General features: G+C 42.0%; 1 protein-coding gene across 2 annotated transcripts in view; it reads left to right on the top strand.

Moving 5' to 3' along the window:
- The window catches only part of KDELR1 (KDEL endoplasmic reticulum protein retention receptor 1), a 124,930-nt gene that overhangs the window by 77,127 nt on the left and 33,774 nt on the right, over positions 1–14,029 (top strand). Inside the window, exon 4 of one of the 2 annotated variants that reach the window (XR_013598901.1) lies at positions 10,496–11,896. Coding sequence is in view for 1 of the 2 variants with exons in the window: in XM_078654972.1 (XP_078511098.1) it covers positions 10,496–10,748 (253 nt within the window). In the remaining variant the exon portion in view is untranslated. The remainder of the gene's footprint in view (positions 1–10,495; positions 11,897–14,029) is intronic. The other variant, XM_078654972.1, reaches the window with a different exon arrangement.

Genomic DNA, 14,029 nt, shown 5'->3' with positions numbered 1-14,029 from the left:
TTTCACTACTCTGTAAAAAGAATATAAAGAAATAAACCTGCACCACTGTATCGTAGGTGCATCAGAATCTATTTTAATCCACTTTAAGTAATTGTAATGCTGAAAGCAAGACGTCAGTTGTAGGAACGTAGGATCTACTTTTATGATTACCCTTACTTTTTTGCCTAGTGTTATGCTGTTTCTGACTAGTCTGATTGGGATCCTGATAATCAGGACCCAGTTCCTGCCCTTTCTCCCCTAAATTGGTTATGGTGAGTACTTATGTACCTCCCAGATTGGCTACTGGTGTCTCCTTTTAAGCCCCTAGTATATGGTACTGAGGTACTCGGGGCATAGGTACACCAAGGGTCCCTCATGGCTGAAGCATGTATTATGCAACCCATGAGAGACCACCCAAACTGTGACTACTGGCCTGCCATTGCAGCTTGTGTAAGCTGGTACTGGCACCACTTACGACACATATAGGTTTGCCTATATCTGAGGTCACTGCACTTAAAACCAATAAGTCGCACCTAAGGCAGACCTTTCAATCCTGAGGGCAGGGTGCTCGGTTCTAAGTGTGAGGGTGCAAGACACCTCTACAACCTTCAGAGGCCATTCTCCCCGATTGTTAGTGCATCAGCCATTACTATGTATGGAGGGACCATGCGTCATTACGCGATGCCCATCTCTAAATTGTCTGTAACGAACCCTGTCATGTTTGGTATAAAACATGTTGGAATCATACCCCAGCACGAGGTATGATTCCATGCACTGTAAAGCTCCTCCGGGAGCCCCTCAGTGCTCCCTGTACGAGTCTTCCAAAACCGGACAGCAAGCTAGGGCTGCTGCCGACCAGAGACATGTTTCTGCCCTCCTGCTGCTGAGCCAAGCTCGAGCAGGGGAAGGCAGAACAATAGATATCCTGTCACAGGGAGGTGTGACTATCTCCCAGACAGGGTTTAGTGTATTGAGGCAGGTTGGGGGCGCTTGCCAGGACCACTGAGACTGCTTGAAGGGCACATTTGGTGCCCTCCTTGCTTCCTGGTCACCTCTGAGTGGCATAGACTCTGTCCCCTCTTCCTGAAGTCCTCCATTAAGTTTGACTGTGGTTTCCAACTCCACTTCGCACCTATGCACCCAGCTTCCCTGGTGCAGGTATCCTCGTTCCTAGGGTTTCCATGGGTGGGGTGTCTCTCCAACCTTCTGTCTTCCACAGGGTTTCTTCAGGGTCCACTGGGAAGGGTCCTACTTCTTTAAAATTGGAATCACATCTTACCTATTGACTTGAATTGAGCATGTGGTCGTGTTCCCACTTTTCACATAGCCTCCGTGGGGTTCCTGATAACTTACCTCGGGTGGTTCCTTGGGTCCCCAGCACTTCTACGTCTTCTGGCTATAGTCTTCACCTGAGCCGCGGTTCGCATCCCACAATTTTAGTATATGGTTTGGTCTCCCCCTGGCGACCACTGTGTATTCGTGCTACTTACCTGTTTTATTTGCAAAGTATTATATGCATTGTGTATATCGCTCGGTAGGAGATATTTGTATGTGTTAGTGTGTGTATTTTTATAAATACACTGTGTGGTTCTTTGTCATTTAATCTTTACCAACAAGATTATGTTCTGGTAAAACAAGCTGATTTACACTCCTTCTGGACTAAGCTTGAAGGCTGCTCTCCACAGCTACCACTTACAAAGCTTTCTACGGTTGCATACGACCACTAATATCACCATAACGGTTGTCTGGATTAGGCAGCAAGCGGAGTCCCCATGCTTGACTGCTGAACTCCGAGAAACACTATCCCTCCCACTGGCTGACATCAAACGCTTCTTGCGACGTGACGCTGCTGCACGGATCTCAGCAGCAGATCCCAAAATGCTGATCTTCCATGCACCGTACTTCACGACATTTTTTGCTGTTTGTGTTGCCATTTGCTGGAAAGCCTCCCCATGGTTTGAAAGCATGAAGCATGTGGGGCCACAGTAGTGCAGGCTTTCACCTGGATTGAATAGGTGGAAATGTTGGAAATATGATTCTCCTCAAGTGTGGATTTTCAGTTCCATTGAGGGTTAGCAGAGTGGAGCAAAGAGTCGGAGAGGAGCTGTGAGTCGAGAATGGCCGTACTTATTGAAGGGGAAGTAGTGGAAAATAGCGCTTACCGCAGAGAATAGAAAATCCCTGTGGCAGTGGACTGTGGAAAGGCGCATGCAACTAAATGACCCAAGGTAGGTGGGCCCAGCGTGCGAGGAGTCACGGGGTGGGCTCAACCTAAGGGTCGGGGGAACCCATGTGCCCCAACATAATGCGACAGCAACGCACTAAGAAGACTGGTAATCCTACAACAACCCCGGTTATACCAAAGCAGCAGAAAAAGATGTCTCAGTGCCGCTTAGCAGGCTGGAGAGAGAAGAAGATCCTAGCTAGCGTGGGGATGCCATCCACCATGGAAGTACAGCGGGTTGGTTCATCTTACTCAGTAGGGGAAGAAACCTATTTAGAGGAAGACGGAGTGGAGGCGGGTAATGAGCTATTTCAACAGAGTGTTCCTTCAATGATTACCCAACCCACCTCCTACCCGATTGTAGCTGCATCAAATGTAGCTATTGCCGACGCAGAGAGGCCCAAAGACTACCCTTTGTTAAAAAAACAAAGCCTGCCCAAAACAGATATGGTACAGACAGAGTCTATCTTGAACCCGCTAGAACTGCCTCAGACTGAGGACAACAGAATATCAGCCATACCTGAAGCAGTAAGGTTACCAAACGCCACTGAACTATTTGGCGCCCTTGAGTCAGTAAGTACAGGTCTAAAGCCAGCTCAAGACAAATATGAATCAGTATTGGAATCAGCTCTGGAATCCACAAATGTAGACCCCCACATGGAATCTAATTCTGAAACGTTGAGACCTCTGCTGGAAGTGATTATAACGGAGATTAGGGGTCTCAAAGTACAGCAAGCTCTTGATACAGCAACAGTTAATCAAAGGATGTCTTTAATTGAGGAAACCCTTATGTAACTAGTGGAGGAGTGTGGCTCACTGATTAGAGCGGCAGACCCTGATGCACAGGTCAGGCCCGGGACCAGGGTTCAATTCCCGACGCGGCAGGGTACTGAGCCCAAAATATCCACGGACTCGATAATTCTCGCCTCGGTGCCTATTCTAATCATGGGGTCCTACGCTGCAACTCTGGGCAATAGTTGCTTAATCTCCACTACGGCGGCCCACCCGCGGCGGGATGCCTGGCTTTCACCCTGGGGATACCCAGTAGGGGTTATCTCAAAGGGAAACACCAGGACGGGTTCCCAAAGCAAGCGCCTTGATGCCTTCGGGTGATACGTGCGCTATATAAATCGCAATACATACATTATGTAACTACCCAAACGTCTCGCTGAGGCCAAACAAAGAATTTCTGATCTTGAGGATCAGTATCAAAAATCGGACAAGATCATTTTGCCAGAGCTAAAGAAAACTTAAACAGCTGAAAGTTAAAACAGAGATGTTGGTGCACTATTCACGACATAGTAATCTGAGGTTTATCTGGGTCTCAGAAGGAAGCGAGGTTCAGGGGGGAAATCAAAGCGTCCCTCAGTTGATGAACTCAGTTATTAAGAAATATATACTGCCAAATGCCCCGAGTGATTTATCCATCATGAGAGCTCACAGAGTCCTTGCCCAGCGCTCTGCTGATGCCAAGTTTCCACAGACAATATTAGTTAATTTTGCAGACGATCGCTTCAGAACAGGTTTGGCTATTGCAATCCATCAAAAATCTTTTCTCATCACAGAAAATGTTCATATGAGGGTGTTTCCGGACTTAGCGGCTGCAGCGGCCAGATGTCATAAGGCTTTCCAGGAGCTGGCTCAAGAAGTCAAACGCTTTGGGGGGCAAGCCTCTATTGTGCAACAGGTAAAACTAAAAGTGTCGGTAAAGTGGTGATTTCACGTGTTTTCTTCTATTGAAGATGCAAACCTTTTGCTATCAGAGTTATCTCAAGATAAAGCTTGACTGTACGATAGGTGGCATTACTCTTGATTGTGGAGTCGGGAATGTATCTTTAATTCTTGGCTTTTTTTCTTGGAGGGAATCGTTTTTAGGGGGTTAGGTGCAACATCACGGCTCCTATTGGTGAAGGGAGGGCCCAGGGCTGGCGGGTGGGGAGGTCCTCAGAGCGGGGAAGGGGGAGGGGGAAGAAGGTTGAAGGGTTGTGGGGGGGTTTTCAGCCAAAAAATGAACTGGGCAAGAGCATATCCTGTGGTATAAGAAAAGAGAATGAGAAGGAGGCCACGATATTGCTGGTAAAATGGGTACAGGTTTACATTTCTGAAAATAGAAGAAATGCTGCAACAGATTAAGATAATTTCTTGCAATTTGAATAGGCTTTAAAATCCACGTAAGGGGGGGGGGGTGCTCTGTTGAAATGGTTTGATAAATTTACTCCAGAAATAATCTTTTAACAAGAAACTCATTTTAATACTAATACTCTCAGGATGTACCTTCCAAAGAAATATACTTGTGCATATTTTTCTTCCCCCACTGCAACAGTTCGTATGGTTTTTTTATCAACTTCAATTGACTTGCTGGCTTTGGAGGTAATTCAGGACCAGAGGGGGAGATGGCTTTTAGTTAAAGTTAAAATTGAAGAAATGGGGCTAAATCTGGTGAATTATTATGATCCCATTGAGGATGATACTACATCACTTTTTATTTTATTCAAAATCTGAAACTTGACACCTCCAATAAAACTAAGCGCCAATTGAAACCTAAGACGGCAAGATTAGTAAATATGATGAAAACAGCGCTTGTAGATCCATGGAGGGCTGAATACCCGGGCTTCTCTCAGTTCACCTGTTAATCCTCCAGATATAGAACAGCTTGAAGACTGGATTTCTTTCTGATAGACAAACTCCTTGCTAATGGTAGGACTGAGATTTTGTCAACTCCTTTTCAGATCATTTGGTAGTCTCTTTTATATTCTCCGTTCATTGTATCCGTAAGAAGAAAGCAAGATGGCAGTTTGACAAATCATTGCTGGAAGATCCTACTTGCCTAGAAGAGACAAACGTTTTTATGAAAGAATTCTTCAAATTTAATTTAAATACTGCCTCTATTTTCATGGTCTGGGAGGCTTTTAAAACCGCTTTTAGAGGACAAGTTATCTCCTATATAGCACAGTTTGATAAACAGTGTAAGCAAAAGGTGGAGGGTCTGCAAGCAGCTGTGGACAAAGCCAGATAAAAGATAAATGCAGCATCAATTGAGGAACAATCGCTAATGGCAGCAGGAATTATCTAAACCAAAGTAAGAGCTAAGGGACTTTTTTTGGTAGAAGAAATCATAGGAAGTAAAGCATACCAACAAAAACTTTGAGGAAACCCAAGTGATTTGCAAATTTTCAGCATGGTCTTTCAAAAGTCAGAAGAGATCCCAAATAATAAACCAGTTGAGGGATCTGATGTCTAATCAATTAGTAAAGGATAATCAGAAGTTTGCGGATATTGTTTTCTTGCATTTAAAAAAAATTTATAATAGCAGATCATGATCAAAGCTCATATTTTGATTCTCTGGAGCTGCCACAGATATCAGGGGAACATATCCAGCTGAATTCTATTATAAAATCATTAGAAGTTGAAGAAGTACTGAAAAATATGCCCAATGTTAAATCTTGTGGCTGTGAAGGGATCCCGGTAGAAGTATATAAGAGGTTTCAAGTTGAATAACTTCTAGTTTTATCCAAACTTTTTAATCAAATAAAAGAGGGAGCAGCTGTTCCTAAGGGATTTAAGGAGTCGGTAGTGATTATTTTTCTTAAAAAAGATAAAGATCCTTGTATCCTAGTTCATATCAACTGATCAGTCTGTTAAATACAGATTATAAGATTTTTTACAAAAATCTGGGCAAGGAGAATTGTACCTTCAGCCCAACAAGTGGTGCACATAAATCAGAATAGTTTCTTGCCGGGGAGATTATTGGCAACTAATACCTATCTTTTAATACAAGCAATTGACTACTTCTCGGCCTGTCAGATTAAGGCTACAATACTGATGATGGTAACCGAGAAGGCTTTTGATTTGATGGATTGGCTGGACTTATTTTTTATATTGGAGAAGTTTGGTTGTCCTAATTAGCTGATAGGTATGTTAAAAGAACTATATAGCCAAGCCAAAGCCAAGATTATTATTAATGGAACAGAAGCAACAAGTGTAAATATTAACAGGTGCCCTTGGCAGGGATGTCCATTATCCCACCCTGCCGTTTGCTCTTTTCTATTGAGCCACCGGCAGCTAAAATTCGGGCTAATGCACAGGTCATACCCCCTATGTTAGAGATGCCGAAAATGAAATTATATGCAGATGATATCATTTTATATCTTAAGGCAGAGGGCTCAAATATAAAGAATGCGTTGGATGAAATTGACAATTTTACAAAGATTGGGGGATATAGGGTTAACCAAAAGAAAGACAGAAATTCTTACATTTAATTTGACTCCCGCAGAGATACCCACTTGTTTACTACATGTATCGCCTAGCCCTATTAAATATCTTGGGATTCTAGTCACAGACTAATATGCGGATCTGTTCTCATTAAATTATGGAAGGATGTTGGCAAAGGTGAAGAAACTACTAGATAAAAGGACGTTACTGAATTGATCATTAGTTGGACGGGTATCTATGGTTAAAATGACAGTTCTTCACTGCTATTATTTCTTTTGATTAACCTCCCTTTAAAAGTTCATAATTCTTTTTTTAAAGAACTGGATGGTCTGATTCAGAAATGTGTATGGAATAATAAACAGCCTTGCATGAAATTAGCTATACTTCAACTGAATACAGCATACGGGGGGCTTAGCACTAACTCATTTCGCAAGATCAGACATCTCTGTTCAATTTGATAAGCCAAATAGGTGAGTCAAACTCAGTTTATGATGACTTCCTCGTCAACCATATAATAAATGAAAGTGCAACTAAATTGCCAACTTTCCTACAATTAGGAAAACTCCCCAAGAAAACGAGATATAAGGTGCTACTGGCGTTGTCATGGAGAATCCAGGTGTTTTTCAATTCTCAAAATATTTCGGCCTATCATGCCTACACCCCTATTCAAGATTGTGCAGCTGGTGGCTTAGCTCTGTCTAAAAAACTTGTGCAATTCTGGCAAAAACTGGAATTTGTTCGACTTGGGGTTATTTTTAATTTTGATAGATTAATCACATGGGATACGGTTCAGATGCAAGCCGGTACCCAAAGTACGGAATTATGTCAAAAAAAAATTCAAATCGTGAGTAACTACAGCATTTTAAGTGAGTCAGCATATCAGATTGCTAAACAGATGGCGATCAAGACATCCGGGAAAGGTACATGGTACCGTCACTTGCACCACAGCATTAAAGGCAAAAAAGATATCTTGGACAAAATGCAGAAAAGTATTTCTGAGACAGGGTGGTAATTTAATTTAAAAGAATGTTCATTGCTCTGTGATCTAAGTTACAAAGCGTTACTGGGAGCCAATTTTCAAGAATTAATTAAAGATGGTTGCTGTAGTATACACCGTCGAAATTATATAAGATGTATCCCACGATGAGTAACTAATATTTTAGATTCAGGCTGCTGGGTACATGTAATTTTTTTATGTAATCATTTACAACAATTTTGGACCAAAGTTTTTATAACTATTTCTCGTTGTGTGTCCACTGCAATTGACCTATCATGAATGTTGGTTCTATTTGGTTTTTCAGGGGATGTTAAATGCCTAAGGAAACATCAGCTGTATTTTATATTGATATCGATAACTGTGGCAAGATCACTTATCTTACAGAATTGGCGACCAACTGAGCAGCCAACGATAGGTCATTGAATTAGTAAAATGGTAGGACATATAGATTTGAGGAAGCTTATGCAAAGAGAGTTTGTAACACTCGAAGATTTAGATTAATATGAGCAAGCTTTTCTCCCCTTTTTATAAGTTAATCAATGTGAATATAGTAAGAATGTACTTCATTCTAGTCCAGTATATACAGAGCCACTTTCTCACAACCATATACTAAGGTAGCTTCCCACACCAGTCAACTGTTGGGTAAACAAAATACCACTGTGCAAGTAGACTGTTGGAAACAGGCTTGGCTTTAAGATGCCATGCCTTATTGTGGCTTTCTGGATTGAGACACAAGGACGATGCTCAGCATACTAATCTGCCATTAGATGGGTATCGCCTATTCACTCAATATGTTTATAATGTTATAGGTCATATGCAAAAAGAAATTAAAGCAATCCTGTTCATGAGAGCCCTGCAGTAGTGTTTTCTCTCTTGGTCGGGTTCTGGGTAATCGGATGCCTATGCAGCACATGCTTATCTCATAATATTACAAACCTACGTATGCAAAATGTCACGCCAGCTCCTGACACAAGGATAAGACATCCAAGGACCGTTCTCTTGAGGAAAAGGATAAGGTAGCAGCAATGTCCATAAAGTCAGAAGAGGTCCTAACTAGTTACTCGGTGTACATAGCTGCTGCATAAGAGACACCTGTTTGAAACTAAGGGTGTGATTAAAATTATTCCATCATATTTGGAAAGGCGTAATGATAGTCCTCTAACTGCTAAAGCCTTTAAGGGACTGATACAGCATGTTGCTTGTTTGAAGAGCAGAGTATCTCGAACTCCAACATACAAAGACAAGAACATGAACTTTTTTTCTGTTCGAGGAAGACCTTTTTTGCAAGATATAATTAGAAGAAAATGATCACAAAGTAGTCCCTGTTTACTACTTTGTAATAAAGACAAGGCAATTATTAGGTCTATGACCCCCACCCCCCTCAAAAATCAATATGTATGCACAAGCAGTTTCAAAATTACGTTAATAAAAAATGTCGTCCTGCTGCTTACTGGAAGGCACACTTCCACATCATGATGCCTTAGAAACACAAGAGCTACCTAAGGATACGCCCAAATTGTTAGTTACTGATAAATGTTTCTTAAGCCACCTGCGTGGGGCTCCTGAATAGTACAATACTACTTCCACTCATTCTCAATCTGGAACTTTAGCCAATCATGGAGGGGGCGGGAATCAGGCCTATACTTTATTGGAGATGAATATGGGCCACATCCGAGTTACATTTGTATTAAGAGGGGCTCAAAGATGTCCTAGCAATTCTTGGTTCAGGAAGTTTACCATGGATCAGGTAAATTAAAGACACTTTTTTTTAGAGTTATGTTTTTTATGTAGCGGGATAGGCACAGGGAGATTAAGTGATTTGCACAGAATCACAGGCTGTTGAGCGCCGTTGCTGAGACTCGAACCCGGTTCCCCAGCTTCAAGGTTGATCGCTCTAACCGTAAGTCTATATCCTCTCTTAACAAAGATGGGGTGTGGTGACTTGTGGCAGATCCGGGGCAGCTCTCATCATTGGTTAAATAACGCTAAAAAGGGAAGTATTGGCAGTACAAAACACATTTAATGCTGGCCTTCACCTCCTATGGCACTTTGACCAACTCCGTTCTTCAGATTAAGGATGATTACAAGCTGGAACAATTTTTACACGAGATTGAGACCCTCCCCCACCCCCAAACCGGAAATCTGTATTTGTAGTTTAGGTACAGCACACTACTGTTTGTCTCTGTCACTGCCAAATGAGGCAGCACATTTGACCTTGCTTTGTGTGCCTGCCATTCTTGTGGGGCAGACAGGGAAACAGAAGAGCATGTTTTATTCTTTCGCCCGTCATATTTAAAGGGCAGGACAAAGTGGATAATGCCTGTATGACGACTTTTAGGTGTTAGGAAACACGTAACTGCACTTTGTATTATAAAAATTGATGCTAGACAATTTTTAGTAATTTCTCTTTGCTGCTTTTTAATAGCTATGTGGAGGATCAGACAAAGGGCGTGTTAGCAAATGGTTGTTTCTGGCATTTTAATAATCTGGCTTTTCGAATGATGTGCACCCAAATGCTGTTCTCCTGAAGGAGATGGCATGGGTGCATTTACTTTTTAACTGAACATTTCTTGTGTGATGAATGAGATTTTAATTGATATTTAATTATTTATTATTTTATGTGAAGCACTTGTATGTTTTAAATGTGACTTTTTTCTTCTTCTTGTGCTTTTATGGCATATTGCCGAAATAAAGTATTGAAACATTTAACAAGTACTAGTGAATTTGAATGCGTGGTACACTAGTAGTATGTAGGACAATATAGGGGTTATTATTTTGAGAAAAACGCTTTTTCAATAATGATGAATCTCTGAAGGGTTCCTCTTATTACACCATATTTTGATGTTCATCATTGAATATACTCAAAAGGCATACCTCCTTGGAGATCTGACCCCAGTGAAGAACTGCTAGTAGCTGTGAATTATTTCCCCAAAGCCATAGAAAGAAAGCAGGTGTGTGCGGGAACTGAATGGAATGTGCTGTTCAATACTCCCACTGATCTCTGTCATTGGGCACATCGGGATTGGTTTTTTTCTGTTTATTCCTCCCTTACATGTCTTCTTATGCTTGCTCTCCATGTGCAGATCCTGTGGACGTTCTCCATCTATTTGGAGTCGGTGGCCATTCTTCCCCAGCTCTTCATGGTGAGCAAGACTGGTGAGGCAGAGACCATCACTAGCCACTATCTCTTCGCCCTTGGTCTATATCGTACCCTCTATCTCTTCAACTGGATCTGGCGCTACCAGTCAGAGGGCTTCTTCGATCTCATCGCTATTGTGGCAGGGCTCGTACAGACAATTCTGTACTGCGACTTCTTCTACCTGTACATCACAAAAGGTGAGGGGATGTGACAAGTAGAGCTATTATTTTCCTGAAATACTTAGGCACCAAAGCCAGTTTGTTTTATGCCTTAACAATACAAGTGTGAGGGTCTCAAATTGAATGGTTCTGCTACTTGTTTTTTGCTAAATAATTAGAGGGTGTTCTTCATATGTAGCGACTTCTACCAGGAAATGTATGCCACTGAATATTTGGCTAGCATTGGTTTGTGCATCTCAATTACTCCAGTTATTGGGTTTAAGGTATCCACTATTTCACTTTATGTTGGAAAGGTTATTTTTGCAGTCTGCAGAAATGTATTTGTTATATATTTAGTTGGAGTTGTTTTAAAGCAATATGTTGACATGGGTCTGGCACAGACAGTAGGCAAGCTGTAAGCATATGAAAGGCTGCAGGCATGAAATACCCCTTTTCAGTATGTTATTCACTACTTTCACAATGGTAAGTGTTCCTCAGAAAGGGAGCCTAAAGAGTTACATTTTCATTAATTTCCTGAAATGGAAGTGGTTGGGTTCTGCTCTCAAGGGACGGTTTAAGGTATTTTAGTGTTATGTGGTCTGAAACACTCAATGGTTTGCCTCCAATCCTCTGTCTGTAGGATTGTTGGCAAATTGGCTGCAAGAAAGTCGCTATTTTTTCTTGCTGGAGTTGCAGTGGGGAACACACTGTTAGAAATGCCAGGGTTTTTAATCCAGTAGGTCTTGTGTAGTTAAATGATTGTATACGAAACATCTCAGTTCTTTCAGTATTTTATCTACTTTGATAAATGAATGTTAACACTGTGGACGGTTCTTATGGTAGATGTGCGTATTCATAATGTTTTTCTTACTGCAGGAAGCTGAGAGTGATGGTAGTGTGGATAGTACAGAAATGTGTAATAGCAGAGCAAATTGCTCTCAACTTAACTTCTGGTAATGGTGCGATTGCGCTGACAGTTACATTAGTTTTGGTGGCTCGCTCGGAGCTTTGAATAATGGTAGGGTTGGTTTGCTGGATAGCCTGGGATGGTGGTAATATAGATGGTTATTTATCGGGCTGTGAGTGATTGCAGTTTGTATCGTAGCATGAGGACCTGTGAATGATGGTGGATCATACATCAGGGTACTTGGTGATGGTGTTTTGCATAGTTCTTTGGAATGTGATGAGTTGTTTATTTTTATTTTATTTTATTTTGAGAGTTTTATATAGCGCGAACAAGATCTATGCAGAAAACAGAGAGCTTTACATAGGCAGGTGGAGGGTAGGGGAACAAGGGGGCATAGTAGGGAGGTAGATCAACAAGTTCATGTACATAGCACCAATATAGTATATAACATAGCACCAATATAACGTATAGTACAGGTATGAGGTAGCAGGCATAGTTGGAGCGTAGGCCATCAACACGCTGTAAATAATACGGAGTATTATTATTATAAAAAATCGTACATATAGTACGCATAGTACAGGTATGAGGTAGCAATGCATAGTTGGAGCGAAGGCCATCAAAACGCTGTAAAAAATACAGAAGGACTAATATACGTCAAAACACACGTGCATAGGAATATATAGGCAATATCATAACACAATACTGGTAATACTGTTCATAATGTAAATCAAACGAATTGTTCAAGTGTATTTAGCCATAAGGATACTTTTGACTTCTTTCTTAAAAAGAAGGGAGGAAGAGATGAGCCTCGTATCAGGAGGAAGTGCATTCCAGATCCTGGGCGCCATTCCAGAGAAGGAGCGTTTGTATGTTTTTTCCTTCCGGAATCTTCGCGGTTTCAGCAGAAGATTGTTCGTGCTCCTGGTAGTTCTGGACCCACCAGAAATTGTCAACTTATGAGTGAGGTAGCTGGGTGATTTCAGGTGTATAGCCTTGTGCGTCATGCAGGCAATTTTCAGCTGTATTCTGGCTTCAAGAGGCAGCCAGTTCAAGGCTTTGAAGTTAGGGGAGATATGCGAATGCTTTTTTGATCCAGTGATGAGTCTTGCAGCCGCATTTAGTGACGCTCTTAGGGGTGCAGTTGTCGTTAGGGGGAGGCCGCAGAGGGGCACGCTGCCGTAGTCTATGCGAGGGATGACTAGAGCTTGTACTGCTGTTTGGAAGTCTTTTGCTGGGAGGAAGGGTTTCAGTTTTCTCAAGGTATTTATTTGGAAGTTCGCCCCCTTAGTAGCCTTGCTGATATGCTGCTGCATGTTGAGGTTGGTGTCTAGTGTTATGCCTAGGGATTTAGCTGAGTCCACGATGGTCGGTTGGACATTGAGTGCTGTTAGGTGCTTAAGCCATGTTTGTGCGGACGATATTTTCGTGGGAGGTGAGATTAGGAGGAACTCAGTCTTCATAGCATTGAGTTTGAGGTGGTTGTCGGCCAACCAAGATTGGGTGCTTCTGATCGTTGAATTCAGACTCAGGATGTCTTTGGGAGATTGTAACTTGAGGTATATTTGAGTGTCATCGGCGTACATGTGAAAGTGTACATTGGATGCTTGTAGCAGAGTGGTGAGAGGTTCCATAACTAGGTTGAACAAAGTAGGGGATAGGCAGGATCCTTGAGGGACGCCTAACGATACCGGTACTGGGGAAGACATTAGGTTTTTGCTCTTGAATTTTTGAGACCTGTTGTGTAGAAAGGAAGTGAACCAACGAAGCACAGTCCCAGAGAAGCCCATTCTTGATTTTAGGAGTTCGAGTAAGCTCTCATGTTTCACTGTGTCGAATGCTGAAGAGAGATCAAGAAGGATGAGGAGGCAGGTATTGTTTTGATCTAAGATTTGGATGGCGTCGTCAATTATGTGAGTCATAGCGGTTTCAGTACTGTGCCCTGCTCGGAAGCCTTATTGGTGTGTGTTGAGGAGATCAAACTGTTCTATGTGCTTTGTCATTTGTAGTTGGACGCATTTTTCTAGAACCTTGGCGAGAGTGGGAATGTTGGTAATCGGACGGTAGTTGTTTAGATCAGTGGGGTCGGCTGTTGGTTTCTTCAGTAAAGGTGTAACTTGTCCAACTTTGAGGGAGTCCGGGATGGTTCCTTGTTGTAGTGAACTATTGATAATTTTAGTCCAGAGTGGGAGTAGCAGAGGGATGAAGTCTTTTACGGCGTTAGCAGGAAGAGGGTCAGTGAGGTGATTGGATGGTTTTAGGGTGCTGAGTATTCTGTCAATTTCTTCTTCAGAGTAGGTGTCAAAGGATGACCATGTCGCATTGTTTTTTAGTTTAATGGGTGTTATGCAGTTGGGTATTGAGTAAAGGCTTGCGTCATTGAGGAGGTCGCTCCTTATATTGTCAGTTTTATTGT

This window comes from Lissotriton helveticus, chromosome 7 (genome assembly GCF_964261635.1).
Source record: "Lissotriton helveticus chromosome 7, aLisHel1.1, whole genome shotgun sequence".
NCBI lineage: Eukaryota > Metazoa > Chordata > Amphibia > Caudata > Salamandridae > Lissotriton > Lissotriton helveticus.
This window is presented reverse-complemented; position numbering and strand designations above follow the sequence as displayed.